Source organism: Aulonocara stuartgranti (assembly GCF_965226115.1).
Source record: "Aulonocara stuartgranti genome assembly, chromosome: 6".
Lineage (NCBI taxonomy): Eukaryota > Metazoa > Chordata > Actinopteri > Cichliformes > Cichlidae > Aulonocara > Aulonocara stuartgranti.
This window is the reverse complement of record NC_138944.1, coordinates 21,442,611-21,457,388: the sequence shown is the minus strand read 5'-3', so window position 1 is coordinate 21,457,388 and position 14,778 is coordinate 21,442,611. Positions and strand designations below refer to the sequence as shown.

Here is a 14,778-nt window from a genome sequence, read left to right as displayed (position 1 = left end):
ATTCATTAAGAATTAATGCTACACAATTGTATTAATGTATACTGCTATTAAAGCATGACATTAATACATTTTTAATGAGGATTGTCAGAATTTACATGACAAAAATTAGGGCCTAAATCTGGAGCATGTCAGTTTGACGACATGCTCGGCCTTACTGCGTCAAACAGCGCTGCACTCCTGTGTTTACTAGGGAATTGTGTAAGTAGTCCAGTATTTTCATAGTAATTTTCTACTCTTAGTGAGCACCCAAAGTGTTTTTTTACTACATTCACAGACATGAAGACTTGAGGAAGCGAACCTCCAATCTTCCAACCCACTCACTCCTGTGCCACAATAATAGAAAGCAGTTGCATGTTGGAGTCGTCAAAATGTTCCATCATCATGGAGGCAATTAAAAAAATATGATTAAATCCGTGATGTTTTTCATTTTCAGGTGGCACATTCTCAGTAAAGCTACTTTCAGCTGCTCCCTTGTCACAAGGCGTGACCACATGGTTTGATTTGGTAGAGGATGCCCATCAGCAAGCAAATGCGGAAGGGATTTGCTCCTCTGGCAAGAATCAAGCCAGCAACCTTTCACTTGTCAGGCAAATATGTAAACCGTTACACAGCAGAGCAAGGCTGTCATAGCTAACTGAATGAAAACTAAAAACTTACACTAGATGTGAAAAATACTTTTGATCACCTAAAATAGAAATAGAAATAGGAGAAATTGAAACATTTTTGTGAACTTGTAAAACTATCTAAAAAAAAAAAAAAGGATCTGTCATTTGTTAAGTATTTGTTAGTTTGGTAAAATTTTATCACAACTTGCCTGATGAGGCTTTGATGGACGAGATTATTGAGACTCGCGATGTCGATGAAGCCTGTGAGTCAACTGCTTTTTAATGTTCTGTGTTTACATTGACCCCAGTCACCCAGCACATGGACATGCTACAGGAGCCTCCGGACTAAGACCACCAGGTACCGGACCAGCTTCTTCCCCACAGCTGTCAGACTCCTGAACTCTGCCTCCTGACATCTGACATCTGCCCCACGTTAACACACGGACTGGACATACACACACCCACAATGGACAACTGTACCCTCAGACACACAATAATAACATGGACTGAACCACCACTCACAACCACTAGCACTTTATATAGCCTCTGTAGAAATTACCCACATATCTCACTTATCTTAACTGCACTACTGTATAATTCTGTATAAATAATCATTCTGTAAAATACGATCATTTTTAATTCTACAACTGTTTATAACGTGCATAGTTCACATTTCTGTATAGCTGTATATCTCATATTTCTGTATAGTTTTTTTTATCTCATATTTCTGTATAGTTTTTTTATCTCATATTTCTTTATAGTTTTTCATATTTATATCCTGTTCATAGCCTGTACATCAAATCAAATCAAATCAAAATTTATTTATATAGCACATATTAAAACAATAGTGACCATAGTGCTTCACAGTCAGTAAAAGCATGAGACAGTTAAAACAAACAATAAAAGAGGACAACAAACAATAGGTAACAACACAACAAGCTAGACCAGCCAACTAGACAGAATCAAAAGCCAAAGTAAAAAAAATAAGTTTTAAGACGTGATTTAAAAGACTAGATCGACTCGGCAGTACGACTATGAACAGGGAGGTTATTCCAGAGTCTAGGTGCCACGGATGCAAAGGCCCGGTCACCTCTCGGCTTCATTCGAGTCCTAGGTTGTGCTAGGAGCCTGTGGACGATCTATGAAACTGTACATAGCTTGTACTCACTACAGCCTGTACATACTTATAGTTATAGCATATTCATAACGTACTTCATACCGTGTACATTATAACATACCATAATAGAGCCATTTCTGTAATATACTTACATATCTATATTATTGTTATATATATTTGTAATATATCTATATCATGGCTAAAGCACTTCTGGATGGGTGCAAACTGCATTTCGTTGCCCTGTACCTGTGACATGTGCAGTGACAATAAAGTTGAATTCTATTCTATTCTATTGTAATACCTGCACTGATTGTTCTAAATCTTGCCTCTGACATATGCCCTCCATTCAATAATAATTAAAAAGAGTAAAACTAACACTGAAACTAATAAAAACAAGCACCAGGTACTTTCTTGGCATCATCATAGATTCCTAAGCAGTTCAATTTCACAGATATCAGGGAAAAGTCGAATTTATAAGCTGGAGCCAGCCCATATATCACTCAGCTGATGTTGGCTTATCACAGACATACTCGTGCCACTGTTTGCATTATCCAGCATTTACCGCTATCCTTTTCTTTTGACAGAAAGCAATGCAATAAAAGATGCTCGGGGGGATGTCAACACATAGTTTGTCCAGTACAGCAGTCCCAACTCTATAGTCTGCAGTATTTACAGCAGTATGTCTGCACCACGTAGAAGAGTAGCATCACAACTGGGCATGACAGAAACAATAGAGCCAAATTGAGGTGTGGATGCAGGTGAGGAGTGATGTCTTCACAGAACAGAAAAGATTTCTCAGCATCAAACCCAAAAGTCCTGAATCAATTGGGCTCCAATTTAAGCCATGGCATGAATTAGACAGGCTCTTGCTAAATAGCATGTAATTAACATGACTGATGTGACATGTTCAAAGTGGCCATACTTTTAGAGCCACAGGTGACCCTTTCTGCTGCTACACTTTTCCTGCTAACTCAGTATATTAATACAATCTGTCTCACTCATCGTAACAATACATAACAAGCAGCGCCCCTAATCACGATGCTGGTTAGACAGAAAAAATTGTGCTCCCTCTAGTATTTGTTCCGTGCCAACCACCTAGTTTTGTCTATTATTAGAAAGCTATTGTTGCTGCAAGGGGAAATGTAAAACACTTCATGTTTGCTGGAGACTTACCTGATTCAAAGCAATTATAAAAATTATGTAGAACTCAATACATACTGATTCCTATTAAGTGTCATTTGAGAGCAGAGCAGCAATTATTGCAATGGAAACGTCGTGCATTATTTCCTTTTAAAACACTTCAGACTTTGTGCTTAAAAGAAGAAAACGGGAAGTACTGAGGAAAAACAGAGAAAATGAGACAAAAAGAAGGAAAGAAAAGAAAAGAAGAAAGAAAACCTGAGCAAGAAAAAAGAAAGACAGACGGAGACAAAGCGGTGCAGAGACAGAAAAAAAAGAGGCAGATTGGGTTGTTGTACGGAGCCGCACTTGACTCTCTGATGTTCGGTGAGTTCTGACAGCTCCTCTAGTTCAGCGCTCCCCTACCTGACACTTCAGTAGAGCCTACTGCTGGTCTATGAGCGTCGCTGTGTGCGTCTGTGCACGTGCACGCTCGTGTGGCTTGAGACAGAGGCGGAGAGAGAAAGAGATTGTTTGGGGACAATTCCTGTGAATTTCTCTTGTGTGAGTGCGTGCACTCGTGAGGATGTGCACATGGATGAGTATCTTAACTGCCACCAAAACCTAATTTTGTTCCTTAATTCAAAGCAAAATCGAGTTGAGCTGACATACACAGCAGGGGTAAGTGAGAGGGGGAGGATGCGTGCGCGGAGTGTGCGTGCATGCACGCCCGTGTGTGTGTGTGTGTGTGTGAGACAGCAACCCCCCTGTGGTGAGACCTAATTTAAAGTGGGGAGATGAACACAGCTCCACAGTGAGAAGCAGCCCCTGACAGGAACAGAGACAGACAGACACACACAGCAAAAATAAAACAGAATGAACCAGACAGAGAGGAAGCTACCTTTAGAGCGAGAGCAGGAAGCCCTGTTGGTTCTATAAGGTGAAAAAAAAAACCTAACTAAAGTGCTGTCTTTCCCTCCCTATATCCATTTGCATGAGAAGTTGTGTGTTTGATTGTGGGCGTGTTTTCTCTGACTCACTGGGTTGAGCAGCACGGTGAGAAACAGCTCTCCCCCACGGATGCTTTTGTCCAGTTCTTTTGGTCCTCCGGGGTATTCCTTATAGTAGATGGTGTGAGTAAACAAGCCACACGTTTGGCGAGGCAGCACCTACACACAAAAACACAGACACAGACATATGATATATTTTCATTTTAAGTCAAAAGTGCGAATAAATAAGACAAATATCATTATCCAGCACTAATTCATGGCAATAATAATGACATTGGGACATCTCTAGCCTTGTTAGACTCCTGGGCTCACTCGTTCAGTATTCCCAGCTCCTTTTTCAGTGGTTTTTATGTTGAGAACTGGATGTATGTGTAAGTCAGTTTACTGGCAAAATAAAGAAACTCTGACACTACTTGGGTCATTCTGTTAATTATATAACTAACACTGCACCATGAAAACATGGCACAACAATGCTGGTCAAAAAAAAATAAATGCATTTTTGTGCTAAATACATATTTTCGGAGGGTACTCGCCCAAATCAATGTATAGAAAACTTCCAGGTTTGCATGCAAATCTTGGGTGGAGATGTTGTGTGAACCTTTTCTCAATGAAGTTTTGGATACCTTTAGTGCAGCATTTAGGCTATATTGATGTTAAAAAAAAACTACAAAATGTTGAATTCACTCTGACCACTATAATAATGACTAATGGGTGAATTTGGGCTTACAGTTTTCACAGAGCATCAGAAAAAAGTGACAGCAAAATAGTTCTGATTTTTTGTAGAGGCTAATGTAGCCTTGAGCCTCTGGCTTCAAGCACAGATGAGGAGCAAGCTACAGACATCTGGTGACCTGGTTTTCATTTTCAGACTTGTAATCTTCATATGACATCTCTTTAAGCAGTTTATCCAATATCAAACCGTAAAGCACTTTATATATATATTTTTGTAATATGGTGTGATCTCAATATTCCTGTGATCACACCTTGTTAAAGTGAGGGAATTCCCATTTAAGAGGCATATGAAACCAACGTGATGCAATGATTTGAAATCGAAAAGCTACAACAGCTGGTCCTATGTGAGCTTCTTTTTTAAACTACAGATCACTCATCCATTTCAAATGCAACATACAAACAAACCAGGTACAAAGATGGCGTAAAAAATAACAGCAATGACTCGGATGACGGATGTAAAGATTAAATGATGGTAAGATTAAATGTGCAGCTGTGTGTCTGTGTGGCGTTATCCAAACAGAAAATGCAGACATCTGAGCAGGTCATTCTGATGTGTCACACAGCATATGGCATTGTTAACTGCGTACATCTGCAGATGGCTCAAGTCACAGTCTTGCGCAGTTCAACAGACCTTATTCACAACTAGCGCTTTGACTTGGCGTAGGATTAAAAGGAAAGGCGTAATTACTAATGGTTTTATTCAATTCAGGTGTTCCACTTCCAGGCCCTTTGGTATTGTCCGTGCTGGCTAACTGGAACGTAGCCATAATAGAGCCATTATTATTATTATTATTATTATTAGGTTCTTAGCTCTACCTTTACTTTCCTCGTAATGACAAGTCAACATGCCGACTGTGAAAAAGGTTTATCAGAGCCCAATTAATGGTGTCAAAAGAAACACCACCCCCTGCATCAAGTGCGCTTGAGCTGTGTGTCCTAAAGTGCTATCCAGCCGAGATGTCTTCACCAAAGCAACAGAGACCTTGTTTTCATGCAGGTGTGCAGCACAAGGCATTGGTGATTAGTTAAATCTTCCTCAGGCACTGTTCAGTTTTTTTCACCTCACCTGCACCTGTTTGGTATTTTGGTAACTTGCTGTTTACTGAAGCAGGAGGAGATGATAACAGATTACTTTTAACCCCACCTCAAGCAGGTGCACTGTGCACCTTTGGCCATAAAAATACATAATAAAAACACCCCACACCCTGTACAAACTGTGTAGCTAGGAACCTACATACAAAAACTGGTCCAAAACGTCAGAAAACTGAACTGAGTAAAGACTGTTTTTTTCACCCCCAAAAGAAGTACTAGAAGTTAGACTGTTCATGCAAACAAACATTATTTCTGTTAATTTAAATGATTTTCCTGCGGAGATATGGAACAATGGGGGAAAATGAGAGGTTGCCAGATCGAGGGTTTTAATGGTTGATAAACTAAATGTCTTTTAATTAGTCCATTAAATGATTAAATGAAGAGAAGAGAAGAGAAGACAAGACAAGACAAGACAAGACAAGACAAGAGAAAGGGTCTTTCAAAATAAGTGCATTAACTTCTTGTGAAGCACTTCTCTGTGTGAAATAGAGAGTAAAAGGCTGGAAGCACAGATATTGGTTTATCTATAAAACACTGCAGAGTCAAAAAGAGAAAGAGGGAGAGAGAGAAAGAGAGATGGAACCGGAGAGAGTGAGAGAGAAGGCCACCAGAGCCACAGACACTCAGCACTATTTCACCAAACCAATTATCCACAGAGCTATAGCTCAAAATGATATAGTACATTTTAAAAAGAAATGCACACACACACACACACACACAAGTATGCATGTTTGCACATCTGCACGCGCATGCATACACACAAACACGCAGACACACACGCAGCACAGCCCCATATCTCAGTGTGATTTGTTCTGATACTGTGGGTCCAGTGGGTGGCTCTCAATCTGCTGACAGAGACACACGCGCACGCCGATTTTACAGCCTTAAGACAACTTCCTGTCCTCCTCGGAACAAACAAAGATGGAGCGAGAGGCAGAGGAGAAAGAGATTAATCGACAGAAATTGCGGGAAAAATTGGAAGTGAAAAATGTGAAAGGTAAAGACAACGGGAAGGATGTGAGTGATGTCCCAGAATAGCAAGACAATAGGTCGGGAAGCGAGATGAAGCATCAGAATCTTAAAGTTCATCAGCTAATTTATGGTGAGCTCATTCGAAACTTCATTTTTAACTCGCGTGGAGGTGCACATTTATACACACATGAACCACCACACAAGCTGCCTCTCAGAAAAACTGTTCTGCCTCCGTGAGCTATGCTCTGATTTTGTTTTGTTTTTTCTGGCCTCCCTTTGCTATTTAGTCAGTGTAGCGTGCAATGTCTTGGAGCGAGAGATGGGCCTTTTCAACACACTGGTTACACTTTAAACACAGTTTGATGTCACCACAGTAATGTCGCCTAAGTAGCTGTCGTGTAGCTTTCAGTCACATCACTTGATCTTAATAAAGATCTTGATGAAGCTCGTGTGACACGGGTGCATGGGTGGCGTGTCGGGGCAGCGGTTTGAGCCCAGGCTGGAGCCTTTCTGTGAGGAGCTTTGATGTTCCTCCAGTACAGTAGGTTACCTCCGGGTACTCCAGCATCCTCCCACACTCCCAAAGACATGCATGTTAGGCAAACTGGCTGATTGGATGGACGTGAGGTATGGCCATGGAAGTGCTTTAAATGCACAGAATAGTCTTCTGTGGATAAAAGACTTGTAGTCTGCAGTGCTTTGAGTGGGGTGTAGGGCTAGAAAAGCGCTATGTAAATGCAAGTACTTTACATTATGAAAAAAAGCTTCAGAACAGCTAATAAATTCACCTCGAGGCGAGATAAATTTTTTAAACTGTGTTTTTCCAAAAACCAAAAGCTGGGCAAGTTCATCAAAATGAACATTTTAAGACATCCAATAATACTACTTCCTTTAAACACAGTGTTAATGAGGTTAAATTGAGCTTTTTTAAATATATTATACGATTAATGTGCATTGTTTTGAAGGCTTCTATAGGAGTGATTTAGTCACAGCATGTTTGGGTTACCTCGTAGATCACCAGTGGCAGATTATTCTGATTCACAGACCTGCGTTTAGTGTAGGATGCCGGAGGCAATGTCACCACATGTTTTTTTTAAAATACCATTTCCTCCAACATGTAAATGCAGAGTCTGTACTTAGCAGTGACGGGCGAGTCCATCGGTCCGCGGTCTGATTTTGTGGAAGCAACACGATCAGGAAATCAGTCCCTTCATTTCCTGCCTGAGCTCAGCTGAATATATCTAATTTGCATATGTCCTTGCCCACTGTCAATGTGGATGAATATTTCCAACTGAGAAAACACAAAACAAGTTTGTTTCACTATTCAAAAGTGTGTCATTACAGCCTTCACTTAGGTTTGAAAGACAAAAGGAACAAGTGTTTCAAAGGCAACGCTTGGACAGCGATATCACTCCTGTCAGCTGTAAGCACGGAAATCTCTTTGTTTTGTTTCTGAGCATCTGAAATTGTTTCAGTTTTTCTGTCAGCAGCTTTTCAAGTTCTTCTGACATAAAACACAAACAATTTTATTTGTGGCTTTTCTTCTTTTCCATCTTTCTTTGCGATGTGTTGTTTCGTAAAATTGTTTAACAGGTATGTATCCGCTTTTTCCCCCCTCATGTTTTGCTTTTCTCTTTATTGAATTCATTGATTCATAAGTTTTCATAAATCCTTACTATTGATCACGCACAATAACTTATTATAGCCTGTCAAAAAGTGAGCGTGCCATTGTAATGAGAGGAAGTAGGATTACGTCGATGTCTTTTATGATGCTGTCATGAGAAAATAAAAGTAGACTTCAGGGACTGATTAGAAAATTGACATAGCTGTCTGTTCAAATTGTTTGTTCGAGACCCTTATATGACAGAACAACACGGACCGGTAATTTTGGTGTCAGATGTGATTGGTTCTTTTGTCAATAGGGGAACTGTTGTGCACACTGACAAAGAGCCTGACTGACAAGTGAATGAAGAAAAGAGGGGGGGGGAGGGATGAAGGCAATTTGCTTAGGTGAAATGGGTGACAAAAGTTTTATTCTATTGTCGTCTCAAATGGCGACTGATGAATTATTTATTGGAGCATAAAAGTGCTAAAAATGCTCTCATTACCAAACCTTTTTAGTCTGCGGTACATCCTGCACATATAGAAAATAAACCTAAAGAAAAGCCCAGCCCGTCGACTGCACTGGGAAGCCATTAAATGTTAAATTAACGTGAAGCTGAGCATGCGGTGAGACAAGGTCAAAGAATTCATATCACATACACCTCTGCGTACACAGAGAGGTTACACACCATGCACAGCATCATTGATTTTTTGTTTAGGGGGCCGCAAGAAACAATCATCACGCAATTTACTATTCAGCAAAGACTTATTTAAACACAGACGGGAGTCGTGCGGGTTTTTGCAAAGCAGGATAAAAGAACAGAGCCACAAAGCAAAACATTCAAACAGATTTAAGCTTTTTTTAAGTTCAGCTGCTCCACAAATTTAGAATCTGTTGTTTTAATTCCAGTCAGAGATCTAATATTTATTTCTTTATTTTTTTTCATCTGCAGGGAAGGACACTTGTTAATGTGCCTTGAGTGCTAGAGTCAGTCCCACAGAATAACATCTTCAGAGAAGAGTCATCATTTTATCTGGCCAACCTGACTCACCAGCTTTTGTCAGAATATGCTAGAGGTGGGCAGATCAATCGAAATATTGATAGTACCGACACCAATACTGGTATTGGATCTATGCTAGCACGATATGATCGATACTTTGTTGTAACTCTAACTGAATTGTGTTAAATTAATTACTTTTTGAAAGATGAAAACTATACCTCTAATGTGCTCTATGAAAAATATCTGAACCTTTTTGTGTTGACTGTCACATCTGTTTTATTTATAGACTATTACACGAACCAAATTCCTTTAGAGACGGGCACATTTACATTTACAGTTTAAAAAATACACGAAAAACTGAAAGATGTGTTTGATTTGTTTTGTTGTACTTTTGTTGAAATTAAAAATCACAGTAATTTAGTGGTCATTAAAATATGTTCAGAATTTCCAAATTGATGATGATTCATCGCAAAAGTTATGACACACTGATCTCCTCTAGATAACTTGCCTTTATAAGTTAAAAGTATCGTTATTGGCCATCCTGGCCCTGTGTTTACTTAGTATCGGATCGATACCAAAATCGGCAGCGTCACACAGCACTAGAAAATGCACATCTATGCATGGTCTGCCAGGCCAAAGTGTTTTATTAAAAACATGTCTGCACACAGCACCAGCTCTGACTTCTATCAAAGAGGAACCCGCCACAACACAGAGCTGCGCAACAACAAGCTTAATGACTACTACTTCTAGCCTGAGAGAAGATGAAAATAGCAAAAAAAAAAAAAAAAAAGGAGAAAGAAACAGCAGGGAAAATATAAAATAATGAAATAATCAGAAATATGTTTTCAGGAAAAAAAAACATGTTTTGAAATGAGATATTTGACAGCCTGTTTTTTGGAGCGGGGGGGTTGGCATTTAGCTGCACACAAAACGAGGCATGTTCAGCTATAAATATCTAACAGGTAGATGGGAAGAGCCTAATTGGTTTTCATGCATTTGCAGCAATATGTCAATTAATCAATGTGTATTTATCCACATGAGCAAGGAGGGATGCATTTGCATGTATGTGCTGAATGTGAAGCTGATCGCCTGCGTCATCTCCTCACCATTATGCTGTTGTGGATGAAGCCCTTACGGTAGCGGGCAGGTTTGAGGTGGGGGTACTCTTCAGTGCTGGTGACCCGAATGTTCCACACACGTTTCCAAGCCTCATACAGCTGCAGGTGGACCGGGTAGACACCCGAGTGGTGAGGGGCCACAGCGTAGCCCATATCCACTGGGATGTTGTGGTTCTGGAGAGAGGAGACGTGCAAAGACACGAAAAATGAGGTTTATACACATAAACAAAGAAATAATGGCATGCTTGCAGCTCCCAAACAAAGGACTTTGTAGCACATAAACAGCCTGACCTTGCAGATGAAGCACGTGCCTTGTACCGTGTTTGTTATGATGCTGGCCTTCGGGTTGGAAATTAAAAAAAATCTATAGTTTGTACGAGCATGTGTGCGTGTGTGTGAGGGTGGATGGTTGCCGGGTGCATCCCGAAGACTGATGGTGTTGTCCTTTGCTCTGACACACACCTACACACACTGTCAAAGCTAAGCATCGGCGGCCAAAGGGGATGAAGGAGTGAAGTGTGCATGTGTGTGTGTGTGTGTACAGCAGAGGCTAGTGATCAGACTTTATGTTCACGCTCACCTTCAACAGCATGAACCAACCCCTCCTCGTTGTCTCGCGTGTGTGACAACGAATTCCAGCACGGTCATACAAATCATTTTTTGCTCGCTCACACAAACACAAACACATACACACAGGTACTAACAAAGCAGACAAAATAAAGCAGTGCAGAGCAACAAAAAGCACTCAACCTTGAGGGCTTCAGATTAACCAGGAGACATTAAATAGGACTCAGGTGTCTTTTAAAATAAGTGCATCATTCCCAGCAGGGATATTACATTTTATTTGTCTGTCGGAAGCAAAATTGTTCCTTCGCTGCTGCGCCCCAACCAAGTCTCAGTCTGTTAAAACATGCCCATATGCAACTAATTTGTTTAGCAGGAAGTGTAATCTCCCCAAACATTTGTAAATATATCATCAAACATAAAATAGCACAGTTTACATGGCATATGTTATCGTGTTTGATGTCAAATCGCAATATGAAAAAGGCACCAAAACGTCCAATACACTTTTTAATGACTCCAATTTATTAAATCCAGACACACCTATATTATTGCATGATTTTAAGCATGAAAACAATTCAAACTGGTGACTTATAAAAATGTAATTCCCCGCAAAGTTGGCATAAAAAGGGAAATTATCTATAGGGACTGAAAGTGGCTGTAAAAATGTTTACATGTGCTCTAAAGTTGAGCAATTTATCACGGGAATAATCTTTCGGCACTGACTCGCTTTTGAATCCAGCCTCATGTGGCCACGCAAGGAACTGCAGTTTTGCAATGGCTTCATTTTCAGCCCCACACGTCAACATAGATGCCCTTGAAAAAAGTGCAGTCTTGGGAAATTCGTATGATCAAGGACCCACAAGACGAAAACCACACTGACAGAGACGGTGAAAGAAATATGTGTGCGTGCTTGCCCATCCATCTCACCAGAGCAAACTCTTTGTTGAGGACCATCTGCTCCAGCAGTGAGGACTCATTGTGGAAGAGGTGAGGCTGCATGTGGCTCCACATGTGGGGGAACCACCAGAACTCATCTACATACTTCAGTAGCAGATCGTCTCCCTCGTCCTCCTCTGCTGTGCCTACGCTCACAAAAACGCACAAACAGAACAGGGCAAAAGGAGAAATAAAGCATTAAGCACTTTACAACAACAGGCAGATTCAGATTACATCCAAATGAGTGCTATCCATAGCTTCCTGCTGGTGCAGGGTTAGATAAGAATCACTATGCAACCCAATTGTCTTAAGGTTGTGTTACTAAATATGGTAGTCCGATACCATGGAGATGATGCCATAGCAATAACAGATGCGATGGAGATGTGTTCTAGTCTGCATCAGATTTCTTCTAATTATAATCATGTTCGGCCTCACCTCGATTTTTCTTTTCCAGTGAATCCTACACCTTCATTCTCTTACTGCAGATTTAGACAATTTAAGTAGAAAATCAATAAGCACTGTCCTTGGAGCCAGAAGGCAGCGGAGGATCCAATGCAGTATGTCATAACCTCATAAATGTGTTAAATGTGTTACTGTGCAACTTTAAATCTAAAGCTATTAAATAACATATATTGGTTTTAGTGATGATGTGATAACATATGCACACTATAATTATAATTAGAACCATGTGGGTCACGTTATTCCTGTATGTAAAGGATGGATGTAGCTACCCTGTTCTGTTGGTTAGTCCCATCCTAAAGCCTGTCACCATCCTGATGCTTTGCAAACAGGTGTGACCTGTCATACGTGGATCGAACTAAGAAACTGAGGTGCATTCGTCATATGCCAGCTACTTGAAAATTATACGGTAGCTATTCCCAAATGCATATTCTGATTGTTGGTCTCTAACTATGGCCATAATTTCGAAAATTACAGTTTTTCTAAATCGCTTTGGTGCAACTCTCACACCAGAAACGTCATTCTCACTGTTCTTAACGCAGTTCCCAAATCAGTAACGCATTTCCCCACCGACATCAGGCTTTCTCATTATTTTTATGCACACTGCTGTAATTTTACACGAGCTTCACTGATATTCGTATTTCAACGCTAAAAGTATTTGTTAGTGTGTCGAAGCAGTTCTCATTTGAATGCCACAGCTTGTTAAAACCGTGTGTACTTTTGTGTGTCAGTACCCTTCATCTCTCACTTTCCTGAATACTGTCCAGTATTGCATTAGTGTTCTCAATCAAATCACTTCAAACTTATTTCAAATATTTTTGAAAGAGCAAGGCCAGCAACACACTGTCAGTGCTCGTAAAAATAAACACATGTTCTCAATAGCCACAGCTACATGCCATGTCACTGCTAATTAGACACAAGGATATACTATACAAATACACCCACTGGTCACTTTATTAGTTACACCTTGCTAGTACTGGGTTGGACCCTCTATTGCCTTAAGAATAGTTTGTGTCATAGATTCAGGAAAGCGCTGGAAATATTCCTCAGAGATTTTTCTTCGTGCTGACACGACAGCAACTGCGTGATGCTGTCAGCTGCTTATTCAAATTTCCCCTTCCACTACATCCCAAAGGTGTTCTGGAGCACTGAGATCCACATTCAGTTGTCTTTCTTCCATATTGTGATGCTCAGTTTGAACTTCAGCAGGCTGTCTTGACCATGTCTACATGGCTAAATGCTTTGAGTTACTGACATATGATTGGTTGATTAGATATTTGCATTAGCGAGTAGTTCAACAGGCGTACCTAATAAAGTGTTTGCTAAATGTAAGTAGTGTGATTTTAGTGGACTACACAGTACTTGGTGGTATGTTCTGAGACTGTTTTCTGTGTTCTGATGCATATAGTTACACATGCATCATTTTGCATTCATTTGAAGTTTCAAATAAATCCTTCACATTTCTTCTTTGTGACTGAACACTTGTTACTCCACATTATGCCTACATTTTTGCAGTATTCTTTATAAAGTCACTAAGGCTTATCATAAAAATACCAAACTATTTGGTGTCCAAGTCCTAAAATGGTGATGAAAGGGTTTGTATTCATTGGTTCATTGCAGCTGCTAACTGTACCAAAACAGTGTAGTTTATACTTCTCTGCAATAAGTTTCCCTTTCTTAGAGTCACCTTAGTGGAATATTAATTAAACTATAAAGATGTATTTGTGTCATGTTGATTCATGTATAGAAAAACTGCCTTTCAACAGGAGAAAACCTCCAGCGGAAACAGGCTCAGGGAGGAGCGGCCATCTGCCGCGACTGGTTGGGTGGGGAGAGGAATAGTTGGTGTGGAGCACCCACAATTTCATTGTACATGTACAACGACAATAAAGGCTTATTTGATTCTCTTAAGTATGTACACATCATTTTTTGTATTCATCATATTTAAATTATTTAAATTATTTTGCAAAGGTTAGATAGAAAAACATGAGAAAACCCACCTGTGTGGTAGAACTTCCCAGAGAAGCCCAGATTAAAGGTAAAGTTGGAGATCTGAGAACGAAGCTGCTTCTGAGTATCAAGGAGAGCCTGTAAACACAGACAGACAGTCAGACAGACAGATAGACAGATGCAAAATAAAAGCAATATGTTTATTTCTCCCCAGCGAGTCTACACATACAAATTGGTTTTAGATCTTGTGTTTCTGTGATGTATATTTAAGTGAGCACTTGTTCCTTCGACAGCTGCCAGGATGGCCGTATGCTCATGTCAGTACTTAAACTATGGCTGCTCAATGGAAGCAGTCACCAATGTGCTCTTGCACTGTGTCTCATTATTAGAGTCTCCTCTTTTGTTTTCTACATGCACAAGTCTTCCGTTCCCGTACTTAAAGTTTCTGCAATCTCTAGTTTCAGTGCTCGAATCAGGATTTTCCTCACTTATTTAATGACT

General features: G+C 40.1%; 1 protein-coding gene across 2 annotated transcripts in view; it reads right to left on the bottom strand.

The window, feature by feature from the left end:
- Positions 1–14,778, bottom strand: part of ndst3 (N-deacetylase/N-sulfotransferase (heparan glucosaminyl) 3) — a 48,407-nt gene that overhangs the window by 21,743 nt on the left and 11,886 nt on the right. For both annotated transcript variants that reach the window (XM_082535408.1, XM_082535407.1), the window contains exons 3-6: positions 14,328–14,415; positions 11,860–12,014; positions 10,357–10,542; positions 3,882–4,010 (exon numbers count right to left, since the gene is read on the bottom strand). In XM_082535408.1, the coding sequence (XP_082391534.1) occupies positions 3,882–4,010; positions 10,357–10,542; positions 11,860–12,014; positions 14,328–14,415 (558 nt within the window). The remainder of the gene's footprint in view (positions 1–3,881; positions 4,011–10,356; positions 10,543–11,859; positions 12,015–14,327; positions 14,416–14,778) is intronic.